The sequence below is a fragment of the Apteryx mantelli genome, chromosome 12, assembly GCF_036417845.1.
Source record: "Apteryx mantelli isolate bAptMan1 chromosome 12, bAptMan1.hap1, whole genome shotgun sequence".
NCBI classification, from domain to species: domain Eukaryota; kingdom Metazoa; phylum Chordata; class Aves; order Apterygiformes; family Apterygidae; genus Apteryx; species Apteryx mantelli.
This window is the reverse complement of record NC_089989.1, coordinates 19,442,125-19,460,347: the sequence shown is the minus strand read 5'-3', so window position 1 is coordinate 19,460,347 and position 18,223 is coordinate 19,442,125. Positions and strand designations below refer to the sequence as shown.

Sequence of the window (18,223 nt, the reverse complement as noted above, 5' to 3'; positions counted from 1 at the left end):
TTTGTAGTCTGAGCCCGGGCATGAAGTTTTCCACTGTTTTCTGTTCCTTTATTCGTGCCCCCTGTATCTCCCCCAGTCCCTCAGCCCACAGCTGCCTCCAGCATCTGCCCCCCCTTCAGCTGGGAGAGCCACGGCTGCAGGGCTGCCCGCTGCAAACCAGGACCAAGCCCTTCCAATTACACTGCCACCATCCCCGGGATGGTGAGGTTTTGGAGATCAGCCAGACACCAATAGCATGACAGGACAAGCTTGTTTCATTAATAAAATCAGTGGGTTTACTATCCATATAGCACCAGACCGATAACCTTAGCTGCATCTGGATCTAGCATGACCAGACCTCGCTGTATCTGCCCGTGCTAACTTATGATGCTCTGTAGTCACCAGTTTCCTTTGGATTTTGAGCATCGGTTGCACTGTATGTTTGGCCCAAGCCAAACTGCAAGTCGAAGGAGATCAAGGAGCAGTCCAGCTGCTCCTCCGCTGCTCCCGGCGGCCCCCGGCATTAGTGCTCGTCTCGGGAAATCTGCCTGTGCCGCTTGGAGAAGGTGTTTGGTATGGCAGCTCCGAGACAGCAGCACTACTGCGGCAAGTCGCAGTCGCTGTGCTATGAGGTTTTTAACAAATAGCTGAACTAATAGACCTGTAAAGCAGATGTAAATTATCAGTGCATAAGTTACCATTTAGGGCAGCAGTGTTTTATACCCCCTCCCTTTCTCTTTTCTTCCTTTTAATGAGTTTTCCTTCCTCCCCCTCCGTTCGCTCATGTCGCTCCATATTTCGGCTGCCTCCACCTCCTCTTCTCGAAGCTTTGCAAACCTTGGCATCGAGGTGTTTGTGCTGGGAGGCTCAAGGGTACAGGCTCAAGTATAGCTCTGTAGTTAGAGTCCACAGGAGGAGGACAAAATGCTGCCCCAGCTCTTCCAGTCCCGAGCGGAAACGGTGAGACAATCAGACAACGGGGAGATGAGAAACCGGCTTTCGAGCCCGTGTCTCCCCCCGCAATTCGGCCCAGCGGGCGTCGGGTGCGCGCGGCACTCGGTCCCTCCGTCTTCCCCGCGAACGGGGCCGCCGGCAGCCCCCACCTCGGGCACCGCCGCCGCCGGAGCGTCTCCTCGCCCAGTGGCGAGCGGCGGTGGCGGCGTGCCCAGAGACCGTGATCCCCCTTGCAGACGGTTCAAAAACAGCAAAAAGGGCTAAAATTGTCAAAGAGATTGTTCACACATCCGAGTTTGCTCAGACCTAGCCAAGGAAGACATTTTGATTGGAAACAAACCATTGATTTTTATCACTGTCAAAGCTGTACGTGGGCAGGGAGACAGACTTGCTCGACGCATTATTTGACCTCACTTCTATCATTTCCCTCCCACCCTAATGGCCCTTTCTTTTCTGACTACCTTCAGTTATATTCACTTTAACAGATATGTGAATGCATTTTCAGAGTATTACCCTGTGAAACAAACACCCATCATTTCCATTTCCATTTCCTTGTCTCTAAAGGCAGCTGTTAAAACATTTGGTAAACATACTTTACCATCTTAAATATTTATTTTTCCTCTGAATTTTTAATACATCTAAGGGGATAAATGTATGTATTAAATGTTTCTCAGTTGGTCTAGTATGTTTCTATTTAATATCCAAGGTCAGATGGTCCTTAGAGAAATACAACGTACACACAATCTGTTACATGACAAGGCAAGATACTCATCACATAAAGTCAAGTTGAATCATTGTAGTGCACTGATTATGGATTGTAATAATTGAGCTAATAGAAAACTATGATGAACTCAATCAAAAGTCGTGATTACACTGAGTAAAGCAAACCAGTTATGTGATCTTTAACCCCAGGCATTTTCATAAGAAATGTAAAAAGAGCTGTTAGAAACTCTAGCTTATGAGCCAGACTTCTATGAAAGAAGCACTAAACAGTCATTTTGCATAACACAGCCTTGTCTTACCCCATCCTAGCCGGGAGCTTTTCCTAAGGTGGAGATGGGAGTGCAGCTTCGGTGCACGCGGTGCAGTGTGTGCATCTTCACAGAGCTGAGGATCATAAGGGAAGGAAGCAGAACCAGTGCAGGACCCTGGGTCACACCCTGCCCTGCTGTTTGCCCTGGCCCCGGGGGACTTCCAGGTCTGAATTTGCCCCAGGGTTTCCAGCCCTCGATGGGACCAAGCAATCTGAGTCCTAGCGACACCGCCGTGGTGCATGCTCGGCTACATAGGGCCCTTTCCCGCTGTCGTTCCTTTTTCTCAATGCTGCATTTTAATTGCCATCAGCGCTCTTCTTATTTGCTTTTTATACAAGCTTTTAATTGAAAATACATTGGTCTACACATTTCACACTGTATTATTTTTGTGCACTCCTAGCCATTCTTTGAGTTAAACTCATAATTTATCCAATGAAAGCAAACAGTTAGCAATAAATCTCATCCCTTACATCCAGCAGACAAAATCCCTTGATTCAAATAGTATGATAATGAGGTGAATTAAGCATGTCTTTTGGACTAATATACAAAACATAATACTGAGTTAGGAGAACTTTGATTTGAATTCCATAAATCATCATCTACAATGGGCAAGAATTTTCAAAAGCACGTGCACTTTTGAGCGCCCTTGAGGGTACACTCGTGATCTCCAGTGTGCACACCCAGAGCCAGCCCTGCTTGCATTTTCCTGGGCAAACACCGGTTTTTGAGTGCACTGGAGCCAGCGTGGGCATGCCCACCATCACACATGCGCATCCGGTTGAATGTGCGTGCTTTTCAAAACCAGGCCCTGGCTTCAGAGCTCCGTACGTGTGCATGACCTATGTTGCAACCTTCATTCTTCTGTGCTCAGTTGGTAGCACGTTTGTACTCCCATCCTCTGGAGCAGTTCTGCTGACGTGCGCAGAAAACGCTCCCTGCAGCACCGCCACCCTCCACCCGCATGGCATCTTCCAGCAGCACCATCTGCATCCCACTGCCCAAAGCAGATTGCAGCATGACGGAGGGTTAGAGAGATCCAGAGTTGGAGCTTTGCACAGAAAGTGCCCTGGAAAGGTGGAGGTATGGAGGAAAGGACTCCCAGAAGTGAACGGCTGAACATCCCCATCCCACTGCAGTGCAGTTGAGCAGCTCAGGTTCTTCTGGAGGCCTCAAATTGGCACCATCTTGTCCAGCAAGTAAGAGGAGGGTTTCTGTAGGCAGCAGGACCTGTAGCCCAGGCTGGCAGGTTCAATGGTAGTTCTGTGAAGACCTTCGTCACCCTGCTCAGAGAAAATCTCATTCACCCACCAGGTTGTTCTCCAAACAGCCTCCCTGTGACAGTCAACCACCTAGGACAGCTTGCTGAGGCCCAGGTCACCCGCTCTCTTGCAGTCCATCATTTTGGCAAGCTGGCAGAAGCAGGTGCTACCACCATTGGTTCAGCTGAGCTCCCCCTTGCTGACCCCTTCCTCCCTGCCACCCCAGCCCTCTCCTAGCAGCCCTTCGGCCATCTCCCATGCCTCCTGTGTTTCTCTCCTCCCTCAAGGCACCCCAGAGCCTAGTAGACTCTTAGCTGCCCTTGCTCTTTCCCTCATCTACTTGTTGCCTGCCTGCTGTCTCCTGCCCAGGGAAGGGAATTACCCAACTCCTTGGTTGCACCATCTTCTGGGCACACAGAAAATGCACTTGCAGAAGGAAAACACCGTGGGGAAGATATTCCCCATATGTGCAGACCCCCTTCCCCTTCATTGTCTTCCCAAAGAGGTGCTGGCCTTGTACCTGAGGACTTCAGCAGATCCTACCCGTATCCAGCTGTTACAGGTCCCTTAACCCTGGGGCTACGTCTCCAGGTGCGCAGGGGATCTGCCAGCTCGGTTCTGGGAACAGAAAAAGCGCAAGTCTGCATTAAACAGATGAGTCAAGAGCGACTATGCTTGCTATAAGGGACTCGTATACGTTTTGACCTGCAAAGCAAGACACTGAAATGGGAACTGCAGATGCAAATACTGCTTGTTCCTTGGTGTAAGCTTTTTCCTCTGAGCCGGCCTGGCAGATCGCAGTAGGCAGCCCATCACGTGGCCCATCACCCAGCCTGTCCTCCCGATTCAGTGACACTGTCACGAGGTAACTGCTGGGTTGGTCCAGCTGAGATTTTGGCAGTGGTGTGCAGCCCCACGCAGCACCCTGAGCTCTGCTTATCAACAGGGTTGCCTTCCTCTGCCAAGTAAAATAAAGCCATGAGAGACTATCAGGACGCAGTTAGCATAAAATCCTGTCTCTTCCCCCTGTTTTACTCCTGCAAATGTTACAGGTAGCAATCTCTGCTGTTTCCGTGAAAGGAGGTTTTGATTGCGTTTCATTTTCCATTGCTTATTGTTTCTGTGCATGATGCTGCTTTTCTCATAGCCCCATTTATAAGGTCCCTTTTTTTTAAAGATTTTGTTTTATTTATTGTTTATCTTCATATGTTCTTTTTCCTGTCTTTTGCACTTTCCTCTTTATTTCTGTCCCCAATCATCTGAAAAGTTTGCTAAAGAGTGGGTAAGTGTGTCCTACATTTTTTTCTTTTTTCCAAATTCCTGTGTTAATATGTTGTTGTCATAGAAAAAAAGAAACTGTTCGTACTACCCATCAGACACTGAGACCAACGTCTAGCATTTGTAAAGCCCTCACAGTCTTCATTCCCCAAAGTCTGATTAGTATTTAAAGCAGATTTGTCTCTTTCAATGTGATTTGATGTTAACATTTTAAAACCATATTAATGCCAAGTGGTAATGAATATAGTGACTAGCACCAGTGCTTGAAATGTTTGACTGAAAAATCAAATGTTTTGTGTTGGAAAGCAGTCATAATCAGTATTTTCTCAGTCCATTGAAAATAAGAATATACTGTATGTTTTCACTAATTAAATCTTGTATTGGAAACAGGTCTTTTCTAAATTAGTAGAAGACTGTATTTTTTTACCTATTCTAGCCATATTGCAGCTGATTGCCTCAGAGCTCCAAAGCGAAGCGAGGTTTGGCGTGTGCAGAAACTGGGTTGAAGATTCAGAGTGGCTGATGCCGCCGGCATTGGCCTCGGTCGGCCCGTGCTGAGCTGCGCCGTGGTGTCCGCTGACACGCAGCGCTCGGAGCTGCATTGCCCGCTGGCTTTCGCATGAGACGAAAAGACCAATCGTGGTTCATTGCGGGGGTTTTTTGTGGTTTTTTTTTTTTTTAAGTATTTGATAGTCACCAAGCAAAGCATTTAAACAAGTGCTTAATTTTAACCATGTGCCTGCTGAACCTGAGGCGTAACACGTGTTCAGGCGCTTCGCTGGAGGAGCCTGGAAGTGCACAACGTTATCCCCAGTGGTTCAGCCCGTTGCATGCTCCTCCGGCGCAGAAGTTATTCTCCCCTTCCTTTCCTCAGAGCTGAGCATTTTCCGGTGCCCTAGGAAAGGGTTGCCCGTTTCCCTCTGGCGGGAGGCATATTTAATTGTCAGGTGTGATTCAGGTGCAACGTGAGTTGGACAAGGCTTGCCAAACTGAAGCAAAAAGACTTCAGGATCTTTGCGAGCGCTGAGGATTGCTGCAGTGCTTATGCATGGCAAAGCCTCCCCTCCGGCACGGGCTTGTGGCTCCCGCCACAGCGAAGGGAGCTGCAGGCCCACAAAGAGGGCAGGGTTTGCCCATGCTTCACAAACTGCTCTAAGGTCCTCCCGAATTTAAGGTCTTGTATAAATGCAAGTGATCGCTGGCCACTGTAGTGGAGCACAAAATAATAAGCTGCATAATTTTTCAGTTAATGCTATGGCATATTGTAGTTTACCGAGGGAAGTGGCTGACAGTCGTAGAGCTCTTGGCTGTGATCAATGCTAATATTTTCCTCCGCCTCTCCTTTTATTTTTCTTTAGCACCAGTACCATTCAAAAATAGATGAACTAATTGAGGAAACCGTCAAAGAAATGATAACACTCCTGGTGGCAAAGGTAACCTTCAGCTTCAGGTGAAGTGATTCACTGTTAACATTCCTTTTTTAATATGTGCGTTTCCATTAAAATGTGACACATTAAGATGTTGAATTGGCTTCTTGTTTCTCACAGGGAAGATCATACATCTCCCAGTCCTTTCATGATGACTCTCTGATGATTAGGAACTGCATGAGATGTAATATGTTGTTAAGCAGGATTGACATACTGGGCCAGAAGAGGTTTTAAGGAATAGGTTTTGTACTTATGGGATAACACCCCCTGGTCACCATCACCCCACAGCACTGAGGGTAGCTGCAGTCCAGAAGTGGCACCACTAAACGCTTTTGCGCTAGACCTTGGGGGGTGGCTCAGAGGTGGTCACCACTCTTACGCTTAAGGACGTGTGGCAAAATAACTTGTCTCGTTCGAGATCGCCACACCCTCTCCTGACAAATTAATTTAGAGTTGACAGTACTGGGAAATACATTCCAAAATGTCAGGTTTAATTGTTTGGAAACTGTTTTTTATCAGAGGGGGCTCCTCTAGTTCTGCTGCCAGCATTTTCCAAGGGTTGTGTCTAGATCTGGTGCACTATGCAAACTCAGAGAGGAATTGGTAGGTAGGGAAAAAGAAAGTGGGGTGTTTTTTCCTCTAGTTTCAAACTTTCTGAGAACAAGTCATCCCTATTATACAGTGGAGACCTTTAAACATAATCTGCCAACATATGCCAGTTCGAGTCTTCTGCAAGAATAACCAGCTAACTGCATGCTTGCCACGTCTTCCTGGGAACAAGAGCCACCCAGCTTCCCGACGGGAGAGGGTGCATTGGCATCCATGCGGGGTGACACCCACGCTGCACCCACCTCCCGTCCCCACTGTCACCCATGGTACTGCAGGGTGATTCCCACCCAACGAGAGGTGAACCGTGTTGCATCCAAAAGGCGGTGCTACTTCCTCCCTGCTCCCCAGCCTGCTGTGCTCGGAGACGTGTTGTCAGTTAGGAACAGTCTGGGTTCGTCCCTTTGGAAATGCTTTGGCTCCACCGGCTTCTTTGAAGCTAATCCTGATTTTTACACCCTTGTTAAATTATTAAAAATAACTGCAGTATTTTTTGTGTTCGTAGTTTGTCACCATTTTGGAAGGAGTCTTGGCCAAACTGTCTAGATACGATGAAGGGACTTTGTTTTCTTCTTTCCTGTCATTTACTGTAAGTACAGACAAAATCTTCTTTTCTTTTTTTTTTTCCTAGTTTGTATTCTCTGCTCTCCCAGGACTAGATTGGCTATATAATAATTCTGTCATTCCATGATATTTGAACACTGTAACCCCACACCAGTAGACAAACAAACTGTATGGAGATGTACAGTACTTAAATACCCAAGGGGTGCTGGGCATCATATGGTAGCACAGTGTAAAGCTGTCTCTGGTCACTGTTCTGGTTGCTGAAGTTTACTCTGTTGAGGAGTGTTACGAAGCAGGAAAAAAACCTTGCACTGTACATCCACTATTCGTAACTAAAGAAATTGCTTCATTGACACCTTGCATTACAGGGGTGTTCCTGTCGTTCTTCTGGCCTTAATGGTGACCATTTTAAGAAGTTAAAAAACAAAATAAGGGAGAACTAGGGGAATACCATCTTATTTCTAAAAGAGAACAAGATGGGGAAAGATGCCATGAGGTTATACAGCACAAGGTGCCTCTGAAGCCAGGCTCCATTTCTCCCTAACATTGCAGAACCAATCCATAGCTTGTCACGTTGCATATTCCTAGAGGGGTACTGGACAGGAACAATATCTGTGCAAAGTTTGTCTCCATCTCAACAAGGTTTTAGCAATCTGTATTCCAGAAAAGAGATGTGACTGCTCCTTAGGACAAATACATAGCAGTTGATTTTTCCAAGGTCTTCTGAAAATGCATGCCCCCAAAACTACTAGCTCTGCAAGCCTAGCTTCTCTTACCTGGGCTCCCAAAGAGGTGTGCAGCCAAATGCATGTGTCTCTGGTTGCTTGGGAAGTGACAAAAATCCTGGTCCACTGGGGCAATTGCACACATTCACACGGCCCATCTTGCACTCACTAGTTCATGGAGACTGGGCTGGAGGGAGACGCCATCTCTCTGCAAATTAGAAAGATTTCCAAAAGGTCTTTCAGGAGTTCTGTTAGCTACTGCAATTATCTGTTGTTTGCTACTGTTCGGCTCTTTCTGCTGAATTTGAGTCAGATCCTTGTGGTTTTGTAGGACCCGTTTGGAAAAGGGGGTGGTGGGAAGGCAGGTAGGAAGGCTTACCTGCCGAGGCAGGAAGCAGCGTTCGGAGGCAGCGGTACGCACACGCAGGCTGGCAGCTTGTCTGAACCGCCGGGGACACTGGCTTTAAGCTAAGTGTCCTCACTCCTCAGGCTTGATAGAGGCACGTTGGAGGGAGAGGGAAGGGAGGGCATTCCACCAGCCAGCCGCGGAGATGCCGCCAGCTCTGCCGAGCGAGCAGCAGCGGGCATCTCCCACCCGCCACCCCGCACGCTGCTCCTCTCCCAGAACAACCTGCAGCACCGCCACGCGCTCGCAGCCCCGGGGTGCACTCATCGCTGCGCGGAGAGGCGCGGGGAGAGGGCTCGGGGTGCTTATCTCCCCTCGTTTCACTGCCGCCGAGGTTACGAGATGCTCGTGTGCCAGCAGCAGAGGATGTGGAGGCGGCAGCTTTTCAGGCATCGGAAGTACCGGCATCAGCCCGGGTAGACGGCGTAATGTGCAGCTCTTCCTTCTCAGCGAAGCCAAGCTGTTCCTCGGTTGGTGCTGTGCCGCTCCCACCACATCCGACTGTTTACACTGCCTGGTGCTGCTCCCTTCGAGCACCAGGCGAGCTCCGGGCAGTGTCTCGGGCTCCGATTTGGGGCAGCATTGCGCGTCTCTGCCTGCCCGCGTGCCGTCCGGGCGCAGTGGCGCTGCGGTCTGGGGTTTGGAGCGCCCTGGCATCTTCTGCAGGGTGCTGAGCCCTCGTCCCCCGAAACTCAGCACCCTGCAGAAGAGCCGCTTGCTCCTTTCCGGGCAAGGGATATCTCTCGCTTGGGCCTGCTCGTTTTTTGGGAGGACGCCGCGTGCGGCTTGGACTCCGCTGGGTATTAGTAATAGTACGATGTTGAAGAGCAGCCCCGACCTCTTTGGCACTGGGCTTGGAAAGTCTCTGCTGAGACCCGTTCCCTGCACCCCTGTTTCCTGCGGTAGTCATGTGCTTTGCTGTGTTTAGTATTTGCAACGATAAATAGAGAAACTCTCTCTTGTTACAGCATGCTTGCACCACCTCCCACGTTTTCCCTGTCTGAACAAATACAACAAAGTGTTATGGTCCAAGCCTGTGACTTCTAGAAAGCATTAGTCTCCCACCCCCTGCTACCGACTTCTTTCATCGCATGTTTTCCAGGCTCGCTGCAAGTGACATGTAATCGGGGGTCTTGTGACAGACAGTTTTATCACCTAGTAGGATATCCTCATTTCCAATTCTTGCCTCGAAATTCAGGATAAAATTAATGCATCTGTTGTCCTAATAAATTCTCACTAGCCACTTCTCATTGCAGAGCACTTTGAAAGGAAAATACCCTTCTAAATTTGGCCAGACTTTTTTTTTTTTTCTGTTTGTTGTTACATTTAAATGCATCTCAGCAGCAGTGGTCCGGGCCCTGGATGGGTGACTGCATGTGAAGTTCCACTGAGTCACAGGAACGACAGCTGCTAAAATTGCCTTTAGTCTGGATGGCCTCTGCAGGCAGAGGATTACACCTACAGTAATTAAAAGTAAAGACTGTATATTACCCGAGGGAGACAGAAGTAAAAGATCTTATTTTTGTTCTGCACAAAATTTGTATGGTAAACTGAGATGCTTCATGGCAAAGTCACATAATTTGTGAAAAACGGCAGCCTAGCAAAAATCACACAACATCCGGCAGTTTGGAAATTTCACTTAATGTAGCCAAATCTGAGTTTAAAGAAAAACAAGTAATTATTCTGATTAAAGGGGGGGTGGGCAAGAGAAGAAGCTCAGTTTTTGTTGGTGGCAAGGGGGAGATTGCAGAAAGCTGCCTGAGTTACTCGTGTCGCCTCTGCTTTGGGAAAAAGGGCAACCGGAGATGGTGGCAAGAACCTGGAGCCGAGAGGGTTAAGTCCAAGCTCAGAGTCCAGGTTTCTTGCGGACCCGAGCTCCAGTCCTGCAGGCGGTGTGGCTGCATCGGCGGCAGCGCTTTTCTTACGGTCGTTCAGCTTGGGGAAGCGCTCGCTTGGCGAGAGCTCGGCCACCCCTGCGCGCGGCCGCTCCGCGCCGGCGTGGGAGGGCCGTGACTGCCTGCTCCCACGCAGCCGAAGCCGCTGGCAGGGCTCCGGCTGCCTTTGCCGAGCGGGGCCGGGGCTGCTGCGCTCCCGCTTTGCCCGAGGGAGGGCTGCCGGCGGCGCTGCCTCGCGGGAAAGGCGCGAGGATAAACGCGGCCCGAGGGCGACGTTGTCCGGACGCCGCCGGCGATCCTTGCCGGAGGGACGAGCGGTCGCCTCTCCGGGAGAGTTGGGCCTTGCCGTTCCCGGCTCCGATGTGGATACGTCCCGCGGGGGCCGGGACCTGCCCCGTCCCCGCTCCTGCCGCGCGTGGCCTCCTCCTCCTCCTCCTGCCCTCGGCGCCGCGGCCGCAGCCCGGCGCGGCAGCCTCGGCGCCGCGCACGCTTGCAGCGTTCACCTCGGCAATTACCACCAGTCTGGTCTTTTGTATCGCCTCATTGTGCTTAATTATGCACCCCCCACACACACCATATGAGTGCTTCCACCCACTCTCACATTCTGTCTCACACATACATTCATTCTCTCGTTCGGGACACATAATTTATTCATCCCAAGATGCAACTGTGTGCGTGTTATATTTAGGCTGTTTTAATGGTAGCTTTAGAAATATTTAAAAGCAGGTGAGCTTTTACACCCAAACAAAGATGGCCGGCAACGCTTCTCCTAATTAAAAGCAGAAGCGTTGCGGAAAATCCCGGCTCTACACTTTCTAGACACGGTGCCTTCTGCTGCAGTGGTAAAAAGGTCTCTCTGGCCAGCTGGGAGCTGCTCGGTTGGAAAAGTTGGCCCTGACACCGGGGGCCACCCTGCCTCCCGCGCCAGCGCAGTATGCATGCTGCTGCGTGGCGAACCGCAGACAAAGTGAGTTTGGGGGCCTTAAAAATAGCTGCAGGCTTGAAAGGATGCCACAGAGCGCGGCACCCACCCTCCCTGAAGCAGGAGCTTTAAAAAGGGGAGACAAAACGCGAGAAACTCTTTCGCGTGGCTGCTTGTAGTCTGGGAGGCAGGAAAGCTGCCCGGCGCCCCTGACTTTGGGCGCTCCTCAGTCCCACGGCGTGAGCACGGCTTGCAAACTTCCTCCAGGGTTAAAGCCCTTGAAAGGGGGGGAATAACCTCCCGGCCGTACCTGTGTCCTCCTGCAAACCGGGGGAAGCACGCTGGGCTGGGGACTGCGGTCCCACGCGGGGCTGATTTTGCGAAGGGGTTTTATTTTAGCAAGCACGGCGAAGAACGGCCGTTTTCCTCCTGGCTGAGTGCAGCGTCTTCTCGCGATGCCTTCCGGCTAGGAAAAGCGCAGGCAAACCCGCAGGGTCCTGGGGGGGGGGGTTGCAGGGCCGCCCCGCGGCCGGCCCCGCTCGCCCGGGCGCTCCAAGCGGGCCCTGGGACGCGGCTGCCGAGGGGGCGACCGCGCTGCCGAGGGGACGCGTGGCGTCAGGCGGAGGACGAGGCCTCCGGAGGAGATAGATAACGCCGTCTACTTGCGAGCCCCTCGCTTCCCCCGCGCGCTTGAGACGAGGGAGAAGCACAACTCCCACGCTCTCATCTGCTGCTATTAGAGCTTCAGCAGCAGCAGCAAAGTTACCTCTCCAAAACAACAACAAAAATACCACCCTTGTCTGTTCTTTTGAACAGGAAACCTGCTTTTTAGCCCCGTTTTTCCCCCAGTCGGCACTGTGCTGTCCTGAGTCTTGGCTGTAGATGCTGTTATAGGTGTTTTAAAAAAAAAGCAAAACCCGAAAACGTGCTGATAGTATAAACTCTGTTCTTGTTCCTTTTACAGGTGAAGGCTGCTTCCAAATACGTGGACGTACCCGTAAGCACGATTTAAACAACTTCTGTCGTAGTAATTTGCATTGTGCTGTGTTTTATGGCATGTGTAACAACCCACATTATGCATTATCAGCCAAGATTGAACCACGGGCCTTCAGACTTCTAACATTTGAACTGGAAAGAATATCTCCATTACGTTACTAATGAGCAGTTACCCTCCTATGGAGACCTGCAAGGCTATTCAGGCAATAATTTGCAGATGGTGTCAAATAGGTACCATATTTGTGCAATTGGCTTGAATCACATAAAAAAATGGGAGCAGTGCATTCTGTTAATTCTTCATTTGGACTTGTACAAACACAGTGTAATTTCCAAACAAAAAGGTCCAGACACGTTAGAACTGAGCCAACACACATCTAACACATTAGCTAATCTATTTTATTTTTGTTCTTCTAATTGTTGGTTTATTTTACTCTTTCAGAAAATGACTTTTTTATTACTTTGGGGAAATGGTGATGAGCTAGCAACATGTGTTTGGGAAATTGTTAATGAAAATAATTTTTTCCTTTTTTTCTGTAATTGGTATAGGAAAATTGTATATCATCTCCTCTAATTAGACCTTGATTCATAAGGAAAAGAGCCCTTAACGTTCTTAGACAGAGCACTTAACTTGCCAGAAATTTACATTTAAATTGAGCTGAAGTGTAATATATGAATGTTGGCTGGAATAAGGGATTACTGCTGCATTTACAGGCAAACAGATCCTGAGCAATTCCAAATAAAAAAGAGTAGATCTTAATATACCACACCAAGTTCTGCATTCAATTAGTCTAGGCAGTGTAAATCAAGACTAGCCCTGTTGAGTTTGATGGCCCATATGGATAATGTGTATATATGTACGTTTAATCTTACTGCGGATGCAACTGAGCTGCAGGTTCTCACATGACAATGTGACAAATCCATCACGCATGTTGGACGGCATCACCCACATTCACTGTTTCCATCCCTTTATCTCAAGATAAAATTACACCTGTCGGTAGCCCAACATGGGCAAGACAAACGCCTGAACAGTCAGAGCTCTTCTCCGCTCTAAAATATCCCAGTGTAGACGTCAGCATCCTGTTGTCTTTGAGTGATAGAAACAAGATACTGAGAACATAAGAAAGAGGCGCTTCGTGCCCGCGGTCTTGCAATCTGGTCTGGCCATTTGACAGTGTCACCAGGAATAACCTGGGGCGGTTGCGTGAGCCACGTCCCCCCTTGGTAGCAGCAGACCTTGGTGGTCATGCACAGTGCCAGCGCTCGAGTCACCTCCCGGGGACGCCAGCGTCTCTCGGCTGGGGAACCAGACCCCTCGCTGAGGGGCATAAATTAGGTGGGGCTGGTCCGAGACATGGTGTCCTCCTCCATCCTAGCCCCTGCGGAAGCCTTTTATCCATCACCCTGCACCCTCCCGTGAGCTCCCATGGCGCCCGGGTGCTTTGGCTCCTTTGGGTGCTCGCGGTGTCCCTGCTGACCAGCGAGAGCGCGGGTCGGCGCCGCTGGTGGGAGGCAGTCAGAGGCTCCAGGTCTGCGTGAAGCACAACAGAAATAACGCACGTGGGTTACTCTTTGGTTGTTTCCCCACCTCCCCTCAGAAATGGCTTCCCTGACAGAAGTCTCCATGTTTTCTCCTTTTCATTTCAAATCAGACGGAAAACAAATTTTCCATGGAGCAAAAATGCCACATTTGGCCTCACACTTGCTATGGAAAAGTCAGTAATGGAGCTAACAGGTTTGCTCAGAGAGAACCATTTCAGTTCGAGGGCTTGTTTCGGCTCCAGCCTGCGCCGCTGTTCCTGCGGCCCAGAGCGTATGATGTAGTCCACGTGGCCTGTCCTATAGCGACACCAGTTTTATGCCACTCAGGTACCCGAAAATTTACGCTAGTTTTGACAAAATCAGCAACCAGCTCCACACGACTCCTGCCCCTTTACCAGAGGCCGGTTTTAAAGCACCGTAAGTCAGCAAATCACTGTCTTCCCAGGCGGAAGAAAAGGACAAGCCTGTAGGCCTATGGAGTCCCGATTTAGAGGAAAGAGGGGAAATCCTGTCGTTGAACAGATCGCCATCGCTTAAATCTAATTCCGCAAACGCCGTTGCAATTGCCCGCTACAAAACAATCCGTTTAATGCCACCTCGCAATGGGCACGATCGGTGTGCTGAAAATTGCTTGAAAGTGTAACACTTGACTACTGCCACATTTGTGTTGTGCTCATTGGTTTTCAAATTAATACCTTGTCATTGTTTCAGTAGGTGTTAAGAAATGTTACGAGCTTCCCAAGGGCCAAGCACTGGCCCTTTGCTTGATAATTGTTTGCTTTGTATTAAAAAACTCCCTTCCTACTGCTTTCCAAACTGTCCTCATTTTCACCCTGGAAATTACACAGATGTGTTAACTAACTTCAATTTACAGTGGCTGACAATCGTATCTTGCAGAGAAACGATACTCTGTGATCTGAGGTAAATCACAGTAATGGAAACTAATGACACTAGTTATTAACAAACTTACAATGTGCCATGGAAATTTAAGATTTTGTGGCAGCTCTTGTAATGACTCCTGTTACAGTATTTTAATGGGTTTCCTTTGAGGTAAGTTTGATTTCAATATATGAAGCAACGTGAACTCAAACAGGATTTTTTTTTTAAGTGTTTTCCCCTCCACCTGCTTCAGTTCCCATTTGCTTTAAAGAAAATAGCGTTATCCCCAAAATTTAGCATCCTCTTAAGTTACTGTTTAAAATCAGTTAATTTCTGTGGCGAGATACAGAGATGTAACAACACAGAGAGGCTTCCTCGAATTTAGCAGTGATTTAAACATTCATTTAGACATCGATTCCCTGACTTACCATTTACCCCTCTTATTTCTAAGAGCAGCAGCAAAGGTAACCAAAACCTGGGGTCTAAATGAAAAAAAGAAGCATGATTTTAGCATGACTAATGCAACATGAGCTGCTTACTACACACATCCTCACACCTTAGAGGAAGAAACTAGAGACTAGCTCTGGGTGTTAGCTTTCTAGCTTCATAAAACAGAGGATTTGCCTATAGGAGATGACACGGGAAAGCAACAAAGCCCCAGTCCCACTTGCCGTTTCACTAATTAGGTCAATGGCACCATCCGTAGCAGGAGAACTTCCTGGCATCAGTATGTCAAGGAAGAGCTTCATGCGTCCGACTCGCTTCCCTCGAGGCAAAGGAAGGGAACGAGCAAGTGCTTTCAGATGAGCCGGTGCTGCGCAGAGGACTTTGCTGGGCAGCAGGGCACAGAGCAGCCAGTTTGGGTGTCAATGCCCGAAATGGGCAGGTTGAGGAGAGGGGGGGGCGGGATCGGTCCAGGATGGCGGGAAAGACGGGGGCAAAGGACGGAGGAGCTGCCCCCTGCGACGATATTCACGTGTCTCTCTCTCTCTCTTCTTCTCTCCCCCCTACAGAAGCCGGGCATGGATGTCGCTGATGCCTATGTGACATTTGTCCGCCACTCTCAGGATGTCCTGCGTGATAAGGTCAATGAGGAGATGTATATAGAAAGGTTATTTGATGTAAGTAAATGCCTTCTCCTCCTTGGACACCAAGCAGGAGAGACCCAAAATGTGACAAAATAAGACAGGAGGATAAGTCACATTTTGAGAAAATTTATTGGTTATAGCTTTAAAAAATAAATAAACCTTTCCTTTCTTTCTGACTAAGGCTCGTATCTGCTCTCTGCCTGCTTTAAATCTCTACTCTAGTGTACTGTCTTGGTCTGTCTGTGCGTGGATTTTAAGGGAACAGCATCTTCTAAGAGAGCCCTTACTATGTTAAGCTTGTGAAAAATCTCTCTGTAGCAGAACATCTTGGTCATTGTTCTCACTGGTAAAATTTGAGCCAGCTTTTTGGCAGATGCATTTGCTTAGGACCATCTCTCGTGCACGTTTTGCAGTGTTTTTCACTGACGAGCACGCCAAACCTGACAGTGAAGTAAGTGCACTAAATTTTGATTTTGAAAACTAACCAAAACAGAGCTGATGGATTGAGTGAGTATGAACTTCCGCATTTTAGGAGAACCACATTGTGGTGTCTGACACCAAAAGTAAAGTTCACCTGTGGTCTCCTTGAAGAAAACGGCATGGCAGAAAACCGACCCAGATTTTCAGAGTTAATTTTCTCTTGCACAAGATAAATTCATGGGACTCTAAGAGAACAGTGACCTGTGATGCCTGTCTGTTGTGAATTTGAATGCATGTTAACTGATGTATCCGTTTCTGTTGCTCTTGTTGTGTTACAGCCTTTCTGTCCTTGTAGCTATCCTATAGCGAAGGTTTTCTGTTAATGGCCAGCCTGTAACATTAGTGTTGCAGTCTCTTTTAGGGTATTTGTCCATATATTAATTTCTGTTTGAAGCAGCTTCTGTTCCTACTTTCCTTCCTTTCATCTCGCAGCAGCACCATTTCTCAGTCTCCCAGCTCTGGACCTGTAACAATATCTTACTCGCTTTCTTCACTTGCTCGTTTGCTTCCTCAGTGTATAGGGAAAGCTGCTTTTTTCTTCCCAGTCAACCTCCTCCTTTACTCAATATCTCTCTTTCTTCGCATTGCCTTTCCCTTGGAAACCTCTTCCTCCTTTATAATTCCCACTCTTTCTTTCACCAATATCCTCTCAGATTAAAATGGAACTTATCTCTCATGTCAAATGTTTTATCACATTATATCAAGTGGCATGAATTAGAGTCAAATAATCTTACTGTGTACATCTACTAGCATGACCCATATCCACTGAGAATGCCTCATTCATGCATAGAGCACACCAGTGGCTCCTTAAGGCTCTCTGCATGCTCACTCTTGGGAGAGCTTTAAGCACAAAATACCAGATACCAAATCATCCATCAAGCAGGCATTGGAAAAAAAGGAAGAAAAAAAAAACATAAAACAAAAGACTATTGGTTCCATCTGCAGTGGGCCTGCAAGTACATTGCTCGTTTACGTTGAAATTTATTCCATGAGCAGTTAAATTTCCAGAGCTCATCTGGACTGTTCTTTTCAATGCCCACACTGCCTTTTCTCCGATCATTTTCCTATGATTCACAGTTGGTGTATTTCTACCCTTTGGGCCATTCTTTCAAATTTTTAAAAAGCCGTAATTAGCACAAATATTGATTTCAGTTTGATCCATTTGTACTTAGTTTTACCAAAGCCATATTTTAATCAAGTTAACAGCTTACAGAAAAAAAAAAACAGCTACCTCGGTGGAAAGCGAAAAGTGCGAAATCCTTCTTTCCCTCTCTGCTTTCCACAAATGTCCCTAGTCTATGTGGAATAAAATAGTCAAGAGCAGGGTTTTCCGCTGCCCCGTATGTTTTGAGGCAGGCACGGCGCAGCCGGGAGCGCCGCGTGCGGGGGCCGTAGCCGTCCTTGCCTTTTCCCGCGCGTTCCCGCGGCGTGAGCGTGCTCAGGGCGAGCCGGGGGGGCCCCGCGTTCGCAAGCGGAGAGGGGGAACGCTCCCACCCCTAGCTATCCGGAGGCTGACGATAATTTTTTGAGCGTTCCCGTATCGTCCTTGCCGAATTGCAGCTGCGTAGGGGACTGCTGCGAGGTCGGCTCTCAGCCGGGGGCTCGGGGCTGGATTGGTAGCGGCAGGGCACCCTCGATACCGCGGCGCGGGAACCTCCCCGGCCTCGGCAGGGCTCGTGGCTCCGCATAACCCAATTCCCGCTCGCCCCGTTTGGTCACCTGCCCTGCAGCACCAATTTGCAATACGTGGGGTCTTCTGGGCCCAGAGCCTGTTTGAATCCGTGGTATGTTCACATAGGTTTAGGTAGAAATGGGAATATATGCTTAATGTTATCGTCCAATGACCCGGCAACCTTTTGGCAAAACCCAGCTTTTGCCAGCAAGCTCTTGCGGGGCGACAGCGGTGGGTAAAGCCCGAGATGTTCAGCCCCCTGCGTAGCACAGCTACAGGGCGTCTTTGAGCTCTGTTGGTCTCCGCACCAAAAGCCAGGATTTCCAAGGAGATTTTAGGCTTCTCGTTACCTTTTTAATGAAAGAGAGAGAACAGGAATAATCAAAAATTACGTTTATGGTGCTGAATAATGCTGCGGCCTGATTTTGTTCTCACTTCTTCGAGAGTATTTGAGGAGCAATCTCTTATCCGTAGAGTTTCTCCAGGCAACTAGATTATTAACACTTTAGAGGCCAGCTCC

At 48.6% G+C, this 18,223-nt stretch overlaps 1 protein-coding gene across 1 annotated transcript in view; it reads left to right on the top strand.

Annotated features, from left to right (window-relative positions):
• CADPS (calcium dependent secretion activator) overlaps positions 1 to 18,223 on the top strand; it is a 246,120-nt gene that overhangs the window by 207,117 nt on the left and 20,780 nt on the right. Inside the window, exons 23-26 of the mRNA XM_067303622.1 lie at positions 5,863 to 5,937; positions 7,043 to 7,126; positions 12,014 to 12,046; positions 15,477 to 15,584. Coding sequence (XP_067159723.1) covers positions 5,863 to 5,937; positions 7,043 to 7,126; positions 12,014 to 12,046; positions 15,477 to 15,584 — 300 coding nt within the window. The remainder of the gene's footprint in view (positions 1 to 5,862; positions 5,938 to 7,042; positions 7,127 to 12,013; positions 12,047 to 15,476; positions 15,585 to 18,223) is intronic.